This window comes from Rhynchophorus ferrugineus, unplaced genomic scaffold (genome assembly GCF_030347505.1).
Source record: "Rhynchophorus ferrugineus isolate W39M unplaced genomic scaffold, kcgeb_rfMv2 rfM6, whole genome shotgun sequence".
Taxonomy (NCBI): domain Eukaryota; kingdom Metazoa; phylum Arthropoda; class Insecta; order Coleoptera; family Curculionidae; genus Rhynchophorus; species Rhynchophorus ferrugineus.
In genome coordinates this window covers 37591428-37613192 of record NW_027472585.1, presented here as the reverse complement: position 1 = coordinate 37613192, position 21765 = coordinate 37591428, and the positions used below count along the sequence as shown (strand labels likewise).

General features: G+C 30.8%; 1 protein-coding gene across 1 annotated transcript in view; it reads right to left on the bottom strand.

Moving 5' to 3' along the window:
• pip (heparan sulfate 2-O-sulfotransferase pipe) overlaps positions 1-20380 on the bottom strand; it is a 63457-nt gene extending 43077 nt beyond the window's left edge. The window contains exon 1 of the mRNA XM_076408841.1: positions 20189-20380. Within this exon, the coding sequence (XP_076264956.1) occupies positions 20189-20232 (44 nt within the window). The 5' untranslated portion in view covers positions 20233-20380. The remainder of the gene's footprint in view (positions 1-20188) is intronic.
• Between the last annotated feature and the right edge of the window lie 1385 nt (positions 20381-21765).

Sequence of the window (21765 nt, the reverse complement as noted above, 5' to 3'; positions counted from 1 at the left end):
TTTTTATTTAACTTAATTCCTTTCAAGGGTGATATACTGATTATAGCGACCCTCCAATTTTTCGATACCATTACTGTAGTAAGATTTGTCCTTTGCTTTAAAATAGGCCCCAGTTTCGTCGATCACCTTTTCATTCGACGAATATTTCTTCCCAGCCAGCATACTTTTCTGATACATACAGATCTGAGAACAGGAAATAGTCACTGGAGGCCAGATCTGGAGAATACGCTGGATGAGGAAGCAATTCGAAGACCAATTCATGGATTTTTGACACGGTGGAAGTCTTGTTAAAGCAGCACTTTAGTTTTCTTCAAATGTGGAAATTTTTCGGTGATTTTGTCCTTCAAACGGTCCAATAACGCTATGTAATACTCCCTGTTGATGGCCCTTTCTTTTTCAAGGTAGCTAATAAAAATTATTCAATGCGCATCTCAAAATATAGATGCCATAACCTTGCCAGCCGACTGTTGCGTTTTCGTGTGCAGTCCATTCGGATGATTGTCGAATGGACTTATGGAGCCATGTTTCATCCAATATCACATCTCGACGCAAAAACTCGTTAAACTCGGTTTATTACGCTTGATCATCTTCAAACATTGCTCCAAATCATCAACTCGTCGTTGTTTTTGGTCAAAAGTGAGCTCGCGCGGCACCCACTTTTCACAGAGCTTTCTCATATCTAAATATTCGTGAATGATATGATGTACACGTTCACTTCATATTTTTAGTGTCTGCTATTTCATTCAATTTCAATTTAGGGTCATTCAAAATCATTTTCGTTGGTAACAATCTTTATTGGGCACCCACTGCGTTCACCATCTTCGGTGCCCATTTCACCACTTCTAAACTTAGCATACCAATCCTTGATGGTTGATTTTCCTGGGGCAGTGTCCGGAAATCCGGCATCAAGCAAGGTTTTTGCTTCAACTATATTTTTTCCCTTCAAAAAGCAATATTTTATTAACACGCGAAATTCCTTTTTATCAATTTTTTTCACAATAACAAAAGTTGCATCACTCAAAATGCTATAATTTACAAACTAATGATCCGACAGCTGTCAAATTTATACACGTATCTTTTAAGGGTTAGGGCTAATTAAAATGCATATGGATTTAATTCTAGTAGCGCCATCTATGTGTCAGGCCGGCGACTTTTCAATTGACCTGTTGTGAAGTTCTGTCACATCCAGCGTACTCACCAGAGCTGGGATCTTCTATTAATTATTTGTTTATATCAATGAAACTTAGCTAATAATTTCGAAACTAGCACATAATTTCGAAATGGTAAAGTAATGTGAAAATGGATCAATGATTGGATCGCAATCAAAGCAACATCGTTCTTACAACAAAGAAAATATTTTTATAGATCTATATAACTTTATTGTATCAAGTTTTTTCAATTAATGGCTTTTGAAGTCAAGAATTGATCAGAAAATACCTGATAATTAAATATTAAAATTATATATTAACATAGATATATTATCCCTGACTGATGTTAATATTTTTTTAATTGTTTTTAAGAAAGTATATTATTTCGTATACGTGAGATATAATATTAATATTTTTAAGATTCTTTTATATCGACAACCAAAAAGAAGATCATTGTTCTGTAAAATATATCAGTTATCGAAAAAAACCAATATTATAACAAACTTACTGGTGATTTAAGCTTTCACAGAGTATTACCATATATATATGACAGAGTATCTTGTTGACATAGCTTACAAAAGAATGCTAGGATAGTTACCATTATAGTACCTTTTATAACGTTAAGACATTATCGAAAAATATTTATCGAATCAATCTTGATTATCCTGATGGATTAAATGAAATAAAATCTACGAAATATGATGTCACATTACTAAAAAGGCATCTTTTCACTCATATTTTCAATCCAATTGTTTACATTCCAAACTTGGTGATAACGTTTTAATATTTTTAGATTAAGTAGAAAGCACAGTCAAATTTATTCTATATTATACTTAAATGAAACAGACTGGAAATTAAATTTAACAATATGGAACCCTCAAAGGAAATCGAGGAGAAACCAGACGTTACGAATTAAAGCTTCCGAGAAAAAGTGCCCGAACTGTTCTGAAACTGAATAGTTTTCAATGAAATTCAATGAAATGGGCGCTTTCATAATGTACGCTCGTTCGGAACTGCATTATATTTCTTGGAAAAGCCGATTGCAAGAGAAAGTTCGTAGGCTTCAGACGTATCAAGATTACTACACTGGTCAGCACTTAAATTGTGCGGCTCTTAATGATAACACGACGGGCTGGTAAAAGCGTAACAGTAACTGATCGTGGATCGATCGTCTCTCTATTTACAGGAAGTGACATTATCATTTTTTCAATACGGGAAAACCTTGATTTACAAATGCCTTTGTAGAATGCCGATGGTATACAGTGAAATTCGTTTAAATTGAAAACGTTCTACAATATACTCATTTTACATTATGTTTTACAATGATGTTGATTAATACTAAATATCAATAATCAACAATATTTTTTTTAAACAATATATGAAAATTCTTTACTTGTTGTTTGGCCTGTTTACCAAAAATCATGATATAGTTCGCAGGAAGCAGAACCATATGCCTTGAGAATTAAGGAACAAAATATCAAGTCCCAATTGAACGAAGTGAAGCAGTTTGTGTACTCGAGATCAGTAAGGCAGGAGAAAAATAGCGTTTACCGCGGAAGTACTAAACCGGGTCGACCAAGCTGCAGGAGTTTTTGATTCTCCAAGATGGTACGTGAAGAAGAGAAGAAGTATTACAATCAAGACTAAAATTCGAACCTTTATCTTGCCAATATTTTTTATTGCTCAGAGACAAATGCAAATTATTTATATTTCTTTCTGAGATCAATTAAGATGAAGCAGATCGTAATGGCTTGGGCATATATGTCAAATGAACATTGAACGAATTTCTCATAGACCTTTGTGGCGACAGCGACCTTGAGTGGAAGCGATCGTAAAAAGACATGTATCAAGATCATTGAAAATAATCTGAAAAAAAAAACGAATATTGTCCAAAGCCACAAAAACTGTGGAGAAATTTAGTAAATAATGTTAATGATGACATGAGGATGATAAGTTTACCAAGAAATCGAAAAACTCTCGAAAATTATCTGTCTAACTTAATTAAATAGTGCTAGATAACACTATCATCATTTAACTCGTAGGTGTCCATACTCTGCTGTTCTAGATATTATATACATTTTAAAGGTTTGTACATTGGAAGAATTTCACGAATCACCATGCATTGTTATTTCTGTTCGTGTAATTAAGATATACTTAAAAAGACATAAATCAAATCAAAAGAACTTCTTGCCATAAATAATGAAGATATTACACTTACTAATTTACAAGAAATTGCAAGGAAAATCAAAGAAAGTATTAGCTCCAAGAAGGCTCTAAGATGACGTGGTAGGTAAGACATGGAAAATAATAGAAATCATAACGATAACTAAACCCGGAAATTAGTGAAATGGTAATTTCTAAAAAAAATACTTAAACTACTTAAACTATAGACAAAATTACTAGAATGTCAGGTACAATTTAAATTAAGTAAATGAAGAAAGAATAGTATCTTTTTCTGTCATTTTTCTAGATGCGATACAGACTTTTGATAAATTATGACATAATGAGTTTAATTTTAAATTAAGAAGTGAAACTTCACACGTCAGTAAATAAAATTAAGAATTCAACCAAGTAATGGAGAGTCCGTTTGAATGAGACTAAATTTATCAGCAGCAATATTACACCTAAGATAATCAACATATATGTATTAGAATACATAATATTCAAGTACCATATGTTAACACATTAAGCACGAAACTACGATGGTAAAGAAGGAACATTCTATAGAAAAAGGCATGGCTAAAAAGGGGGTTTCACTTACATTTCTATCAGTAAAGAAGAACAACATTCGCAAAGGAGGTATTCTACCGGATCAATCTTAGTTTCATCGCCATTACAAAAACTACTTAAATTCCTGGATAAATAATTATAACTTTACATCTTAACTTACCTCCAAAAATGCAAGTCAGTTCATCCTAAGAGATAGCCATGCGAAGTAGAACCAGTAAATTTCGATACTCGAATTCGATAAAGCCAGGAGGTGGTGGTTATCAAATGTCAAAAGATACAATAAATATATTGAGAAATTATGTGAAAATGACCTGCATCACATTTTATTTAAGGGACAAAGATGAGAAATTATGGCATCACCGTTATTCCCAACAAATGTGAAATTATTCAACAACTCTTATGGTTTGACTCGGAATAATTGCTAGGGATCGTGACAAATAGTAGGTAGGGAAAAAATCGACATAATACACCATAACATTTTTATATATATTATTGTAATTGAGCTTAAAAGATTAACATGGAAAATAAAACAACGGTTCATCATTATGATTAATTGAATGGTAGGATTGTCAATAAATTTTCAGTAATAGCTATACTTCTGTAACTATATTTATGTCAGGTTTTATATGCATAATATAATTATCGAAGTATGAGTATATATATATATATATATATATATATATATATATATATATATAACCCTTTCAACCTTTTACCAAATTAGGGTTTGTCTGGATTGGCCGTACCACTTAACATGGTACCGAGCCACGGTCCTCGGTGTTAAGCTCATCGACTTGCAAGTGAACAATTTGGAGGTTATTCCAGATGGGATGGGATGGTTTTCCTTATCGGATTTTGTACTCTTGTGGTATGAATAGCCGAAATTATAAACAGTTACAGCTATTACTAAGCATGATTCGAGCCCGCGGTTATAGCAACAATAGGAGGACCGTTGTGTTGCCTTAATTACTCCAAGCTCGCTTGTTCAGTTGTAATAATAAAAATAAAAGCACAACATAACATAATAACTTTAGATATAATGATATAATGAGGTCATTTTCTACATCAAAATTAGGTTTTAGTTCAGGAAACATTATTGGCCTGTCATGGCAATAACAATTACAATAAAAACAATCGCCATAAAAGCAAATCTCACATCATCTCATTACGAAACGAACGCCCATAGCACCGCTTCACTCTTTACTCGAACTGCTGGTTCATTAAGCTATTGATTGAAATAAACGATAACGATGATATAACTGAACTTATCATCTGTCATTTCCATGTTAGAACTGCTCGATGAAAGATATGAGCTTTTTCGTTCTTGGCCGTCTCGTAATAAATGAAAACCGAAAAGTAAAACTACAGTTCTTGTCGATTAAGCGTAATTTCACCTCGGCATAAATTATTATAGTCAGCGAGGTATATCAGTGATATTTATTCATTTAATGCTTAATTTAAAATTCTACAGTTTCTTCCTTATGTACAATAATACGACCTCCATAATCAGGAATCAGAGGAAGAAGTTCGATTGCAATTTTGTATTTTATTAGTTGGACTTGCGTTTTGGACTGTTAATTCTGTTAAAGATAAAAAAGATTTGAAATCCAAGGTAATTTAATAACGTGAAGATGCATTTTGGATACAAATTATCTGCTTATGCATGGCCGATATATTTTTAAGCTTTGTCGTTACTTATTTGCAAAGACAACTCATTTATCAAGTCTTATATCTTCTTAGTTCTTATATCGTCGTTGATCCACTGAAGATGTTATCAAATACGGATTCTGGTTGGACTTCTTCACTTGAGCTTACTAACGCTGGAGCAAAGTGGTAAAGTTAAAAGGTGAAGCAAATTTATTGAAAAGAAATTAGATTCGAGTAAAGAAGATTAATGGTTTCTGCATCACTACAACGCACAATCTGAAAAAGTTATCATTGTAAAAAAATTTAAATATAAAAACGAGCAAAACAAAACTATCGAACAACCTATATAACTCTACCAACTTTTTTCTTTTTCCTAGACATAAATTACCAAACTCTACTCAGATTATAATGAAAATAAATTTGAATAAATAATTAACATTGTTAAGTTTTATTGAGCAACTCCTGATACTTTTATTGATACAATGTGTATCTCACCAGAAACAAAGACATGCCAAGTCCTCAGACGGTTTAATTTCATTGGGCAGCATATGGATGACAACAAAGATAATCAAATCATGAGATGATATTTTCCCAACTGAGCACGAAACTTCCAAATAACTTTCGTAAGAGTGTGTCTCTTTAATTACATTCATATCGATATGCTAAATTCCCTTCTACAATATCACAACGGGTACTAGGAATATTGAAAGTATCACAAGACATATTCAGATAAAATTTCAATAGTATGAAAAGTTTTAACATTTTCCATATTGCACTGTCAATTGCTAAAAGTAGAAAACACAAAAATAAAAAGACAAAATTGTGTTTAAAATTCTTCAAACAACATTAACACATTTCTTTATATAAAACCATTAGATATTTTGATATAAAATATATCAATTATAATTTATAAAACATACATAATTTAACTAACAATTTTATTTTAAAAATTTCATTTTGCTACCCATTATATTAATTAATTATTAATCACTATACTCAGTCAGTCAATTTTTGGCAGCTTTGAATGAAACAAAGCTTATTCTGTTAAGAAAATAGCAATTACTGACAATAATTTAAAACATGTGAAGCCAGCTGTCGTCAAAAAGCCATAATTTGTGCTTACATCCAAAAAATAACTTGAAACATATCTTCGTCAACTTATTTACATAAAATAATTCATTACTGATAGAAAATAGACCCAACAGGAATTCATTTATGTAAATCATTTAACATATATCGTACCGAGAATCTGCTTAGAATTGCATTCGTAAATTTGTAATTACAGTTTAAATTTATTTACATCTACTTGAAAAGTTATGTAATTTGAGATTATTAAATATTTCGATTAAAAGTTTATGCGACCTCAATATTCAGACAAATAACCTGTTGCAATGCATTATGGACTTTTTAAATACAGCGGCGCGAAATATTATTAAACATATTCTTAATTTTTGACCAGAATTCTCAGAAGTTCTGCAGTGATGAAACTATGGTTTCACCAGAAAAGTGACAAAAGGTCATCGATCAAAACGGTACATATATCATCGATTAGTGTTTGAAATTTATATGAATAAATTCGCGTTGAAAATCTACGAAGGCAGCCTGTTTGGTCAGTGAATTTTTGAATTTTCCGCGCAGTAACTTTCAACGCATCACTCTATTCCTATCTATAAATAGACTAATGTAAGATTTTAAACAGATATGATATTGATTTGAAACAAAACGACTGCCCAACATATTATCCAGATTTAGCTACCTGTGACTATTTTTAGTTTCCAAATTTGAAGAAATGTCTGGGAAATTAAAACTGATATGAGTCAAATAAAGGGAAGTTTGAATTGGGAAAAAAAATCGGAAGAACGTTGTAGTAAATGTATTGAAATAAAAGGGGATTTATTGAGAAATAAACCTCTTTTGTTGAAAAGAATATCTTCATAAAGTCACAGAATTATCACACAGTCCTCGTACTTTTCTAAATTAGAATTATGACCTCTGTTAAATTCTAGAAATATTCGTAAATTTGAATTTATTATTTATGTAAAATATATCTGGAATTAAAAAACGATACCTTTAATATTTTTAATAGTAATTCGAAGCCCAATTAATAGATTTTTGCCATCGTTTTCACTGACTTGTGATACGGTGCATTGTCTTGGTGAAGCAGCACTTACTTTTTCTTCAAATGCGGCCATTTTTCGGCGATTTCGTCCTTCAAACGCTCCAATAACGCTGTTGATAATCCTTCCTTTTTCAAGGTAGTCAATGAAAATTATTCCATGCGCATCCCAATATACAGACGCCATAAGCTTACCAGCCGACTGTTCCGTTTTCCCACGCTTTGGAGCGGGTTCATCGTGTGCAGTCCACTCGGATCATTGTCGATTGGACTCCGGAGTGAAATGATGGAGAGTTTCATCTATTGTCACATATCGACGCAAAAACTCGGTTTTATTGTTCATGTATCGGTATCGGTATCATGTTCAAACACTAAATCATCAATTCGACGTTGTTTTTGGTCAAAAGTGAGCTTGCGCGGCATCCACTTTGCACAGAGCTTTCTCATACCCAAATATTTCCGAATGATATGATGTACACGTTCACTTGATATCTTTAGAGTGTCTGTTATTTAATTCAATTTCAATTTACGGTTATTTAAAATCATTTTGTAGATTTTTTAAATGTTTTCGTCAGTAAAAACCTCTTTTGGGCGTCCACTGCGTTCACCGCTTTTGGTGCTCATTTAATGAATACTATTATTCACAAATTAATGATCCGACAGCTGTCAAATTTATACAGGCAGGGTTAGGACTAACTAAAAAACATATAAATTTGGCGCTTTTGTTTCCATGATGTTCTTGGCTAAGATTTAAGCTAAAATTTAAGATTCAAGCGATCTTTCTTATATTTTTCACTTAAAAGTGGCTTAAGTTAAACTTTCTTTCTTTATATGCACATAACTCAAATCACACTGCGGGTTTTCACTTATCCTGAAAACCGAGTCAAGTTATTTGAGTTGAGGCAAATTGTTTAATGTCAGAACATTGTTAGTGTCTTGGCTTGCAGTTTTCAACTTTCTTAAGTTCGCAATTACCATTTAAATTATTTGCAATTACTTATAATGTTACGTAAATTGAGATTAATAAATATATCACAACGTAACGTTAATATACAATCATATTTAAAAGTTTACCTGACCCCGATATACACACTCTCCCAAACACCTGTTTATTATTTCGTTTTTTAAATACACCAAATTTTAATAAGTTGTCAAGTGATTAATTTCTACCTTTATTACCTAGTTGATTATATAATTTTCTTGTTCAACCTAATCGGTAACAATTATCTATATTAAAATAAGCGCGCCTACAGTAATTTCTAAATATCAAATCGTTTTGTAGTCATAGTGTATTCTTCAATTAACACAAAATATCAAAATGAGCCGTCTATCGACCATGAATGTCTTGTTCTAGTTTAACGCTGCCGTTATAAAATAAACAAATTGTGAGAAAATGTACTTTCTACCTGTATTATTTTTCATAATTGTGTCTTGCATAAATGGTGTTCAAATCCTATATTTCAAATATATTTTGCACTTAAAGTGTTAATTAAAAATGATATAATAAATAATAGATTTATATATTGTGTCCGATAATGGAGGTAATACATTTCAATTCATAATGATATTAACATTTTTCAATAAAGACGGGTCGAGGTATGTGAGTTATTAAGAAAATTTAATACTTATACACCTTATTTCAAGATAATCAAATGGATCAAATCCATTTGATTACGAAGTCATAATGTAGTCCTTCGTAGATTACGTAGGGATAGGTAATTAATCGAGGCTTTGTTTTGACATCGTTATATTGCGAGTTGGTTTTATATTTTATTGCAATCGAAGTGTGTTTGAACCCTATAAGTAAAAATAGGTCTTATAATTCATTGATAAACCAATTTGTTTGATTTTAGATGAACTTGGAAATATCTTCCGACTAAGCAGTACACATTTGCTCTGATTTTTCCTTTTGATATGCTTGAATGTTTCCAATTTAACCTACTACCGAGATGCTACTACATTACATCATCTAAACACATACTTTAAACAAACGCATAACAAGAACGAACCAACGTTGTACTAACAACGGAGCAAATTTAAGGCACTAGAACTCAATTGCAGTGTTCGCAACCATACAACCTTAATTATTGTTGTATGTCTTCAGCACGTATTAGAGGCATTTCCTGTCTACATCGCTTGTTGTTTGATGTCGGCTCTTAGTTTGCTTTGCAATTCTTTCTCGCACGCCTTCGTTCGCGAATATTGCATTCTAAATTTGATCTTCTTTGAGTTATTATTCTAATCAACTAAAGTATGCTAATTAAACCGAAGCCTTGAGAAAATTAGCGATGATATATTGCAAAACATTGAAAAGGAGTACTGAAGTATTTTTCATGACATCCTGCAACATCTGATGCTGAATTTCTTCAATATCGTGACGAATGTTGTTTTTAAAATGTTGAATCGTTATTCACATAAACTTTTGATTTAAAAAAAACCATAAGAAAAGTCTGGTGCTGTTAAATCCGGAGATCTGGCTGGGTATACTAAATCGCCATTTCGCGATGTTACTCTTCGTGGAAAAACGTCATTAAATAATTGAATTATATCCATATCTTGCTGAAACTACATGTCATCTAGTTCTTGCTTTTCCCATTTTAGGCACAAGAAAATTTCGAATCATGTCTTGGTACCGTTCAGCAGTAACACCAACAAAAATATCTTGGTTATTTTCAAAAAAAAATAGAGGCCAATGATGTTTCCAGCATGAACACTACACCATACAGTTGTTTTTAGTGGATGCAATGATGTTTCATGAATTAATTGAGGATTCTGTGTTCCCCAAAACCGACTGTTCTGTTTATTGACGTGACGACTGAGAAGAAAATGGAAAATTTAGACGAAACATTCTCAGTTTTATCAGACAGCATTAGAATTGCATTACTGTGCTCAACTCATTGATCAGGATAGTAGTAATTTTGGGACTAATTGAAATTTGTACGGGATCATTTTCAAATTAGTTTTCAAAATTCGCCTTAAACTGCGTGCAGACATGTGTCACTGGGAGCCAACTGTCTGCAACACTATCGCGCACCAGAGCCAAATTTTCAGCGTTACGAGACGTCCGTTGTCTCCCAGAACGAGGCCTGTTTGCTGTCGTGTCGTATTGTCGAAAATTGGCATGTAAACGACAAATTGTGGTTTTTTGAGGCACTGGATGGTTGTCAGAGAGTCATGTCACTGTCAATAATGGAACGATTATTTTCAATAAATATTGTCACTATTTCTGCTCATTCTTGTGGTGTATATTTCTCTATAATAAAATTTGGACATTTACACAACACAATGGTTAAAGCCAAACTGAGCTAGACGTCACATAATCAAGATGACGCGTAATCAAAAGATAAGGGGACTTTTGCCCCACTTGTTACCAAACTACAACTTATCAGTGGATACTTCTAAATTGAATGGGAACTATTTAAAATTTGGTCGAGGAGACAAAATTAAATGTAAAAATTTACTCAAAAATTCTACCTTTATTCGAAGGCCTCATTGGATGTTTCCACTTAGTAATTTTTTATATTTAACTTCAGATGGCACAGATGGATGGATTCAGAATTGTGATAATTTGTGAGACTTTCGTAATGTGGCTTTATGTATTACATAGAAACAGTTTTAAACAGAAACAAAATTAAACAAACGAAATGTTAAGTTCGATATGTTAACATTTCTATACATAAGTAACTGTTTAGTGTTCTAATGACAATTTAGTATTATTGAATTATTCAGTGTAAACAGATATAAATCATGAAATATTCAAAATTGTATTTTCGGCATTCATTAATATTGTTGTTGTTTGAAGGAACAATTAATTGCAAGATTGGTAGGACAAAAATCCAGCTCATATTTTTAAAATTCTATCAGAGAACGTAAGAGGTGATGTTTCAACTGTTCCCAAATTCGTAGAAACCACGGGAAAGACGTAATAATAACTAAGAAAGGAGGATCTACTAGGATAATCTATCAAGTACAAGAAGTCATGGATTACTCCAAAAAGGAAATCTACATCGACACATTTATAGCCGTGAAGTCTTACTGTGCATTTGGTGAGATCAACAAGGTGTAGTATAAGACCTGCTAAAAACCGAATGAAACTTGAAAAATTAAACAATTTATCTATCAGATAGTACATTACATAGGATTTCAGATTACAAAAAAATATTCAACATGAATTATTTATTTAAAAAAATATTGTTTCTTGAAACATTATCTATAAGAAATAAATAGTTAATTAAAACATTTCTATTTGTTCTTAACAGTTACTCATTGAATAATTAATACAATGCAACTACTTTATTTTATGTCTTTTACTTAGGCGGTTTTCTTTTTAACGACTTGAACAATGATTTAAAATGTTCAAGACCAATCGAGGTGAATTCTGTTGAGCTAGAAACACGTCATTTATATTCACCCATTTTCTATAATAAATCGTTGAACTCGCAATTGTTAGTCGCATCGTTTCTGTTAAAACGGAAATTGGATCTGTAACTAGCATCGGTTGTTTGTTTATTTTAATTGATCGCATATGTATATAGTTTAAATGTTCTTGACCCTTTATTATTTAATGTTAACCCGAAGAAATTAAAGAAGTAACAGATCAATTTAAAGGCAATTTCATCAAACGACTATAATAAATCTTGCGACCCAAACAGACCGTAAAAAATAACGCTTTTTTAATTACACTATAATAACCGAATCGCAACTACAGCATAATAGTAAACCGCAATAGAAAAAGTTCAAGTTCAGATTTAGTGTGTTTATCGCTCAATGTTATTTAATGTTTTTGACACAATGAGTGATATTAAACAATTCTTTTCGTTTTGTATTTAATGATGGATGGTGCAAATTGATTCATTTGTATCAGCATGAAGGAAATAATTAAACTGGCTTTCACCAGAACAATTTATTTCCTTTTTGATGGATAAAATAGGAAAGAAGATACATTTTTGTCTACGGGCAGTACATGATTCATTAAACTGCACGGTTAGTTTTTACTGTATGCGCACATTAACATATCGTAAGTCATTACATAATTTTACGTTTCTCACGATAAGTTGGCATTTAATTATATAAAATGCAAAATATTAACATAAATGCGAATAATAATGATAGAATTTTGTTACATGGACGCAATTTTTTATATAAATGTAAATTGAGGGTCAAATGTTACCAATAACGTAACCGAACATTTTGTTTCGGAATCAATCAAGATATTTTACATTGCATAGTGTCAAATGATGAAGAATTTAAGGTTTGTTATATGATGAATTGGGAAAAAGCAAATGAAACTATAACTAAATATAATTACCTTGGTTCCGTTCTCACCTGTTAAATTACTTAAATACAGTAAAATATATTGATTAATTGGAAGAAAAATACAATAATCAGTACAAATAAATTGCTATTATATAAACAAGTATAGAAACATATATGGATATACGGAATTCAATTACTGGGATTTTCGCGAAAAGTAATATAAATATAATATGTTTTCCGGGATCAAAGTTCTGAGACGTATTGTAGATATACATAGATAATAAGGACTGATTACTTACACCGAGACCTTTAGATACCGACTGTCACTCAGAAAATCAAGAGAATCGCAAGGAAACATGAAGAGAGACTCCATTCTCATGTTAACATCGAGGTATTACAACTGTTGGATAACATTAGAGAACAGAGTACGGACTCAAAAAAATCAAACCATTTGATATTGTGTAGTGTAGTGTAGTTTGATGAACTTAGTATAAAAGCAGCAGTGTTAATGTATAAATATTATATACACCAGAGACTAAGATAGGGCCAATGGGTTCTCTTAAATATATATAGTCTCTTCAACGTTTTTTTTAGTAATGCGTCATGGATATTTGTGACGTCGAAACATTGTAATGTTGCTGCATTAACTCTGAGTTTTAGTTCAGTTATGTTAGTGGTTTTGATATACAAGAAAATTCTAATATAAATAATAATTCAACAAAAATATCAACAAACATAATTTATTTTAATATCATAGTATATCTAAAAACTACAGTTAATTATACAGCCACAATAGTTTATAGGTAAGAGTTAAAACCTCTTTTATTAAAAACCTATTGTATTGTATTAAAGAATCTTGCATCGGCCGCCTTCCGTTTGTCAGACGTACACAATTAGTTATTATTACTACAGATTAAAAACCGACAAACCTTATTTTAGCCCTTTGAAATTATTTTGATAAATGTTAAATCGCTCCGTAATAGATGATACCATTTTGTTTGAAAATGCCGAAAGCAACAAATAGTCAGGGTTACAAATGGAGTCCCCCTATTGCCTATAATTGACGTATTTATAATATTAGTTTATTTAATAAAATTATTTTAGGGAAAATTGTCTGTTTGGAAAGTATACATAAAATAGTTAGGGACATGTAGCTTTTTGAGGGAGAAAAGACATCCTTTCAAATACCAATACCAATTATGAAATACCAATTATGAGTTGATTGTAGAAAATGAAGACATTGTTGAGGAAGAAGATCTCAACAAGTCTTCAATATCAACGATCCTTCTTCTGATGAAAAATATGACCAACCGCATACATAGATCCAATCGGAGCTAAGTAAACCCATTTGGGACCTTTATCTAATATAGGAAATAGCAAGACTTCTATATCCAAAGTTATAGAAATCTAAATTTTAACGGAATGGCGTCAAGATCTCCAAGCACAAAACACCAACGACTTCAAGTAGCAACAGATAGACTGCGAGATGAAACAACTGTATAACATTGGGAGCAATCTTGGATCTACTTCCACTTATGACATTTTATAGTACTGAACTTGATGCTGAATTGATTATTGCTAATAGTAACCCATGATCGTATGCAATGTGGCTGATAGGGTATATGACGATAATCTAGGTCATCGGAGAAGCTCATTTATTTTATATTTAATTAAAATAACAACAGTCATAGACCATTCCCATGAAGAAGAGAAGGTGTTGGGACGTCTTTAGGTATATTTATGATATTTTGTTACAATTGTGCTTTATATCATTTTGGTCACACCAAATGCAGAGCATACATTGTTGATCTTTGAATTTTGTTGCGCTATTGACTTTGATAGCAATAATGATAATTCGATTCTTCTTCCTTAGAGGATTCCAATCAAATTGTCCACCACCAATAACGAATCAATCAATTCGATGTAAGAATTATGTCAATTTTTGTTCTTGAAGCACGATTTCGCAAGTCACTAGACATCCTTTAACAGTTCAGATCGTGCTGAATCTGTAATGGAATTTAAATGTTTATTTACAACCTCCTGTTCGACAACAAACAACCTTTTCATATTGATGTTGTACAATGTTTTTGTGTTCTGTTCAGTTTTTCTTTTTTTAACCCAATTAAAATTATTAAAATCATCATAAGTTTCAACATCTTACTATTAATTAAAGTGTAAGAAACGCTTCCCATAACATACTGCTTATATTGTAGATTGGTTTGTTGCAATTTGTTATATTTAACGTAATAAAATGCTTGTGGTTTTATTTTATTCAAAATAACAAGTTACACTGCGTTCTACAACAATATTAAGATTGACGATTGATGTTGACAAAGATTTGACTGGAAACCTCCAGGATTTATATTCTGGAAAAAATAAAGGAGCTTTCCGACACTACCAAGTGGTTTAACACATCTAATTTACAAGATAGTTTGATGTTTTGATCTTTCCTTAGTAAGATTTTTATTTTCTTGTTAATTATATTTAACAATATTAAGTAGCATTTCTTAAATCAAAACAGCTGATTAAATGGAAATAACTTATTTAAGAACGATAGCTTATATAATAGCTTCACTACTTTTAACTCTTAACTCTGAGATGCTTTAATGAAACGAACATCATTAATTATCATCATAATTAATATTATTAATTTCATCAATATCCTAATTATAACCACAGTCGTTTTGATTTAGCATATCCAAATGTTTAAAACTCTTTTCATGCATCTTTTTTTGTTGTTGAAAATATTTGTATGAAAAATTCTGACAGGGGAGTATTGTAGCGACCTTGAGGCATGTCGCATTTTACATCGTGGAATAACGGTCAACAAAGTACCCAGAAATATAATCCCAGGTGTTGAACACGGGCGGGGTGCCAGCAGCGCCCATTAGAACACAATAACGAATAGCTGGCAAACCAGAGAGGTTTATCTGGGATGTTATTTACATCGCTGCCATCCATTTTATCTATTTTGTATCTTCTATATTTTTTATATTGCCAATAAATAACGATCACATAATGGAAACACCACTGTTTCATTTCGTCTTACCTCTATTCACCGAAACCCTAAAAACCATAAAAATTTAATTCAATTTGACTAAATCCAATGAACTGAACTAAAGCAACCTAAAAGCATATAATTTGTTTTAGCAAATTTTTAAAATTAATGAATGTGGCAATATCGATTGTGTGAAATGTTATACATCCATTTTAAGTATGTACTTTTTGTTTGGTACACTAAACAAGCAAGGATAAATGTTGTAACCTACGCTGAATCCAATTGAGCTAAAAACACCAAATTTGTACTCTAGTTCCTTTCAAAATTTCGATACCCATCATAAAAAGTGTCGTCCTATTATTTCAACTAATCTAATATGGTAATTTATTTAACAACAATTCCAAACAGTTTTCTTTTTTTTCATAGAATACACTAAAATGGCTCATTTAAAACGTTGACCCAGATAATTGTCTTTTGGTGACCCGCTGATAAACATATTCTTACTCGCCAGGAATAAAATATATATTATTCAATTCCGATACGAATTCCAAATCAATAGATGTTTATTTTTTATTGTTGTAACAGTTTCGTGTTTTATAACATTATCATTTTATAATATGGTATATCAATTTGCTCTGTGTATATTTCCAATCTATATTCTAATAGTTTTTATTGAACAAAACAACTTTTAACGTAGGAAAAGCTAGCAGATAAAACAATGTCCTAAAAATGCATCGAATACTTATGTAAGATACTAAAATAGAGATAAAAACAAATTGAGTAACATATTGGATTAAACACCACCTCATAAACATAGTTTTAAGTAATCTCAAATGACTTCTAGGTTATTGAAATAAATAATTCACCAAATAAATATAATATTTCAAAAAGTACTTTCAAAACATTGCCCTTTGCTACAAGAGGCAGCTGCATAGCTCTTTTAATATATATTATTACAATATAGTTTGCATTATCTTTACTTAAAAATAGTTAAAAAATTGAAAAATTAAATATGTTTCTAATAATAATTTGTAACTAGAGATATTATAAAATAAATTATCCATTGAGTTATTATACTTGAATTTAAACTGATTTGAATCAACAAGAAGGAATCACAAATTTAATCGGCCATAAAATTCTATTATATTATTCAAAAGATAAACAATTAGTCGATAACTTAAATAAAACTGATAATATACTATTTTAGAGTAATTAAGAATTCATTAGATATACCGTTATAAGATTATATGTACAATTTTTATCATATTGATCAGAATTGATAATTAATCAGAGATCAATCAATTTTTAAATTTCTTTCTAGTTTTATCAAGACTGCTTGGAAGCGAAAATCGACGATATCTTGAAAAATAATCCATTTTTTTAAAAATTACAATGATACGATTTCGGTTTATAATTAAATCACACTCATCACAAACTGAATGATGATTTCAGTTAGAAAAATAAAAATGTTTCGTGATATGGTTAGTCGCAAACTGTCGTTGATTGCTCTCAGAAGACTGTCATGACTTATTCAGAACTGAAACGATCACCGGTTCGATTCAGCAAGACTGACTAACTGGCCGGTCTCTCGCTTACTCTACTTCCGCTACGATTTTGTTTCAAATTACTTCTAGGTTATTGATAGAGATAGTTCATCAAATAAATATAATATTTCAAAAAGTAGTTTCAAAATAATACCCTTTGCTACAAAAGGCAGCTGACTATAGATCTTTTAATATATATTATTACAATATAATTTGCATTATCTTTACTTAAAAATAGTTAAAGTTCATCATTATTCAGCAAAACATAAATATACTAACTAAATTATATGATTGGGTAGACAAAGGAAAGACCAAACTTTCGATATAAAAATTGCCCTTTGATACAGAACCGACTTCTTGAAGGAATATCTATCTAGATAATTTAATATTTTATTTATTTTTTACTTGTAAATAATTTTGATATTGTATATGGTAAAAATATGTGAAAATAGGTTTATAAAATCCTGTTTCTCTGTTTTGAAGTAACATGTATTTTGTTTATGTTGTGTTAATTTTGTCTAATGACTAAAATACACAGTAGATATTGACGTATTATACATAGAGTATGTAATGAATATTAATATATGTTATGACTTTCTTTTGCTTGATCAATAAATATCGTCGTCAGATCTTTTATATCATCTTATTACTTTCTTTTATATTATATTTATATATCCTTTTATGTATGTGTCATGCATTATTATCTGTATTTTATGCTTGTTAAGTTGCTAAAAAATTGTAAAAGCTGTAGGGATTTTAAACCGAATTAATAGATAGGATTTTTATAATAGGTGGTTCCTACGCCAGAAATAAGTTATATGATATTCATTTTTATCGTTATACTCTTTAGCCGTCGGTAACTTTCGTTGATGAAAGAATCTCCAATAACCCACTGCCCTGAAAATAATCTTTTATTCACTGGACATTGAAATATGCCTTGTTCGAAAATGATGTAAACGGTAGCCGTGTATTTGTTATATTTTGATCAGCCTCTAAGTTAAATCTTGGTAGTACAGTTGTAACGTTCTACATTTGTTTCAGTCATGTGGTGAAATTTTGCAGTTATAGCGGTATTTTTTTGCAACTTGCTAAGTTTTTTTCGTTATAATATTTAAATGTTATATCTAAAATTGTTATACAGTGAAAATTATTATTTCTGTGTATTGTGTTGTTGGCCATACATGTTAATCTGAAATGTTTGTATTTTGTGAGACAACTGATTACTACTAATTAACTATTTAAACCTTTTGAGACCCATCAGGGAAAGGAGAAAGGTGGAAGTAAAAGTGATTCCCATCGTAGTTCGAACAAAATAATTAGATTTTTTTCTAATATGGTTAATCAGTGACTATCTCTCTTATTTAACATTTTAGTTTGGATATCTTGGATGACGCTTTCCGTTTTCACAGCTGTATATTACGTATAAATATAAGAAAATTATATTTAAAAAAATAAAAATTTCATAAAAAACAGAATATTTTGTCTGTTAAATAAATATTATAGTATTAAACAATGATTTGTTTTAACAATAATTCTTCATTATCGTAGTAAATTAGCGTTTTCCTAACATCTTCCTAAACCATACATAATTAATGTTATATATGGTTTAAGGAGGAATTTCAGTTCTGAGATTTGAAAAAAATAAAGAAAATCCGAATATATCGACCAGGAAGCGTAGATCGAAAAAATGTAAATATAATATACTATTATAAGGCTTAGACTGTGTGTAACTTTAGCGGAAACTTCAAACGCCTTTTCCTCGAAACTACTTTTTCGAAACTGTTCACTTTGGTTATTAATTGATTTGTAATGAAATATTCTAAATATTGTTGGTTTTAGTTGTGAATATTTTTGATATAAAAAGAATAAAATAGTTTATTAGTAAAGCAGATATTTAAAAGTTAAGCCAATATTGAAAGCCGGAAACTGATAGAAGATCATATTAAACATCATTTCATAGCCTGAGAAATGTAGCCTAAACCTAGTGAATGAAATAATGTAGGTATGCTAAAACTTGTGACCCATTTTTAAGCATGGATGTTTGGAATATTGAAAACACCAAGCAAAGAAATGACACTTGACATGATATCATAAGTTCTGCTGAACAGATTTATATTAAATTTGGAGTGAACCGTTTCCATACGATAGCCGCGGGTTCGAATCCTGCGACAGGGTAGTAAATTATATATATATTTATATATCCTGTCAATGAGGGTGCATTTTTGATATTACCCACTATTCACTTATTCAACTTTAAACATTAATAAACATTTAGTAAAAAAAATAAGTAATAACAATATTGTTTGTTTTTTTATTTCACTTGAAAACCCCCTTGACTAAAATACCTCTTTCGAATTCTTAACAAAATTTCGTTCAATAACATCTATTTACTATTTTCAATTATTAAAAACATATATAATTAAATTAAGTAATTATCCATTGAGTTGTTATACCTGGATTTAAACTGTTTTGGGTCAACAAGAAGGAATCTCAAATTTAATCGGCCATAAAATTCGATTATATTATTCAAGAAATAAACAATTAGTCGATAACTTAAATAAAACTGATAATATACTATTTTAGAGTAATTAAAAATTCATTAGATATACCGTTATAAGATTATATGTATAATTTTTATCATGTTGATCAGAATTGATAATTAATCAGAGATAAATCAATTTTTAAATTTCTTTCTAGTTTTACCAAAACTGCTAATTTATAATATAAAAAAATACAATTTTAATCATACCTTTTCGGAAGCGAAAATCGACGATATCTTGAAAAATAATCCATTTTTTCAATTATAATGATACGAATCGACTTCGGTTTATAATTAGATAGCACTCATCACAAACTGAATGATGATTTCAGTCAGAAAATTAAAAAAGTTTGTGATATGGTTAAGTAGCAAACTGTCGTTGATTGTTCTCAGAAGACTGTCATGACTTATTCAGAACTGAAACGATCACCGGTTCGATTCAGCAAGACTGACTGACTGGCCGGTCTCCCGCTTACTCTACTTCCGCTACGATTTTGTCTCCTGCTTCCATGTTTGGCCTACTCTACCGGCACTGACGATTGTCTGAGCGTTCGCGGTTCAGTTCTCGTTCAGTCGTCGCATTAAGGGGTTATATTACTACAGCGTATTCAAGAATTATCTTATTGTTAGGTTATTTTATCCAAAAAAAGATGTTTAACCAATTTAAATGAATTAAATACATTTGCTGCCTTTATATATAATAGTAAAAATAATGTCTTATAACAATATTGGCAATATTATTTTATTATTCAGTAAGTTTCTCTCTAGAAAATAAAGGTATGTGCTCTGTTGTCTTTCTCGATGTTGCACAGGTTTCTGATGGAGTATGATATGAAGGCCTTCTATATAAAATAAAGTCCCTTATCTCTAAGCATATCTATATGCTATTAATATATCAGTTGATTAATAGACACGTCCGTGTTAAACATGAAGGAATATACTCTGATCTCAAACCGTTAAGAGTTGGCGTGCCTCAAGAAAGTGTGTTGGGACCAGTGCTTGATCTCCTTTATTTTTTTTATATTATTTATATAAAATCATTTTATTTTATATTATTTTATATTATTTATCATCAATAGCAGAGAGCTCATCCCGGAAACTCTAATCTTCTCTTTATAAAATTGCCATCTGGGCTAAACCATGGAGAATTAAATTAAATAAAGCAAAATCTACACGTATTATTTGATATTATTGAACGTATCTTTATTAACGGCATGCAAAATCCATATGCCAACACGGCAAAATACCTTGGCATGACCCTGGATGCTAAGCTTAAAAGGAAAGAGCATATAAAAAACAAACGTGACAAACTAAAACTGACAACATCAAGTTCAGGAAAATTTATAGGTTGCTTGAAAAAAACTTGGAGCTATCTATTTACAACAAGCTTATACAGCCGACACTAAGACGGGTATGGAGCTATGGAATTGAGTTCTACAGCTGTACCAATTATTCAGAGCTTCCAAAATAAGGTGCTCAAGTATATTCTGAATACGCTTTGATACGTATGCATCTGTGACCTCCATCGCGATGTAGAAATTGATATGGTTAGGGACACTATCAGAAAATTTGATGATGCGCATCAAAAGAAGTCGAATCAAGTCTACACGGAAGCGTCTATATGTGAATAATGTTTGAACACTAAGTGATTCAGTAGAAAATGGTTTAGTTGTTTGTTAGTAGGTTAAGTCGAATTAAAGTTCATTGTTAGTTGGTTACTAGTGTTAATAATTAAATTTAAAAAATCAGTAAGTTAGTATACTCGTACTGTATACCATGAAAAGAGC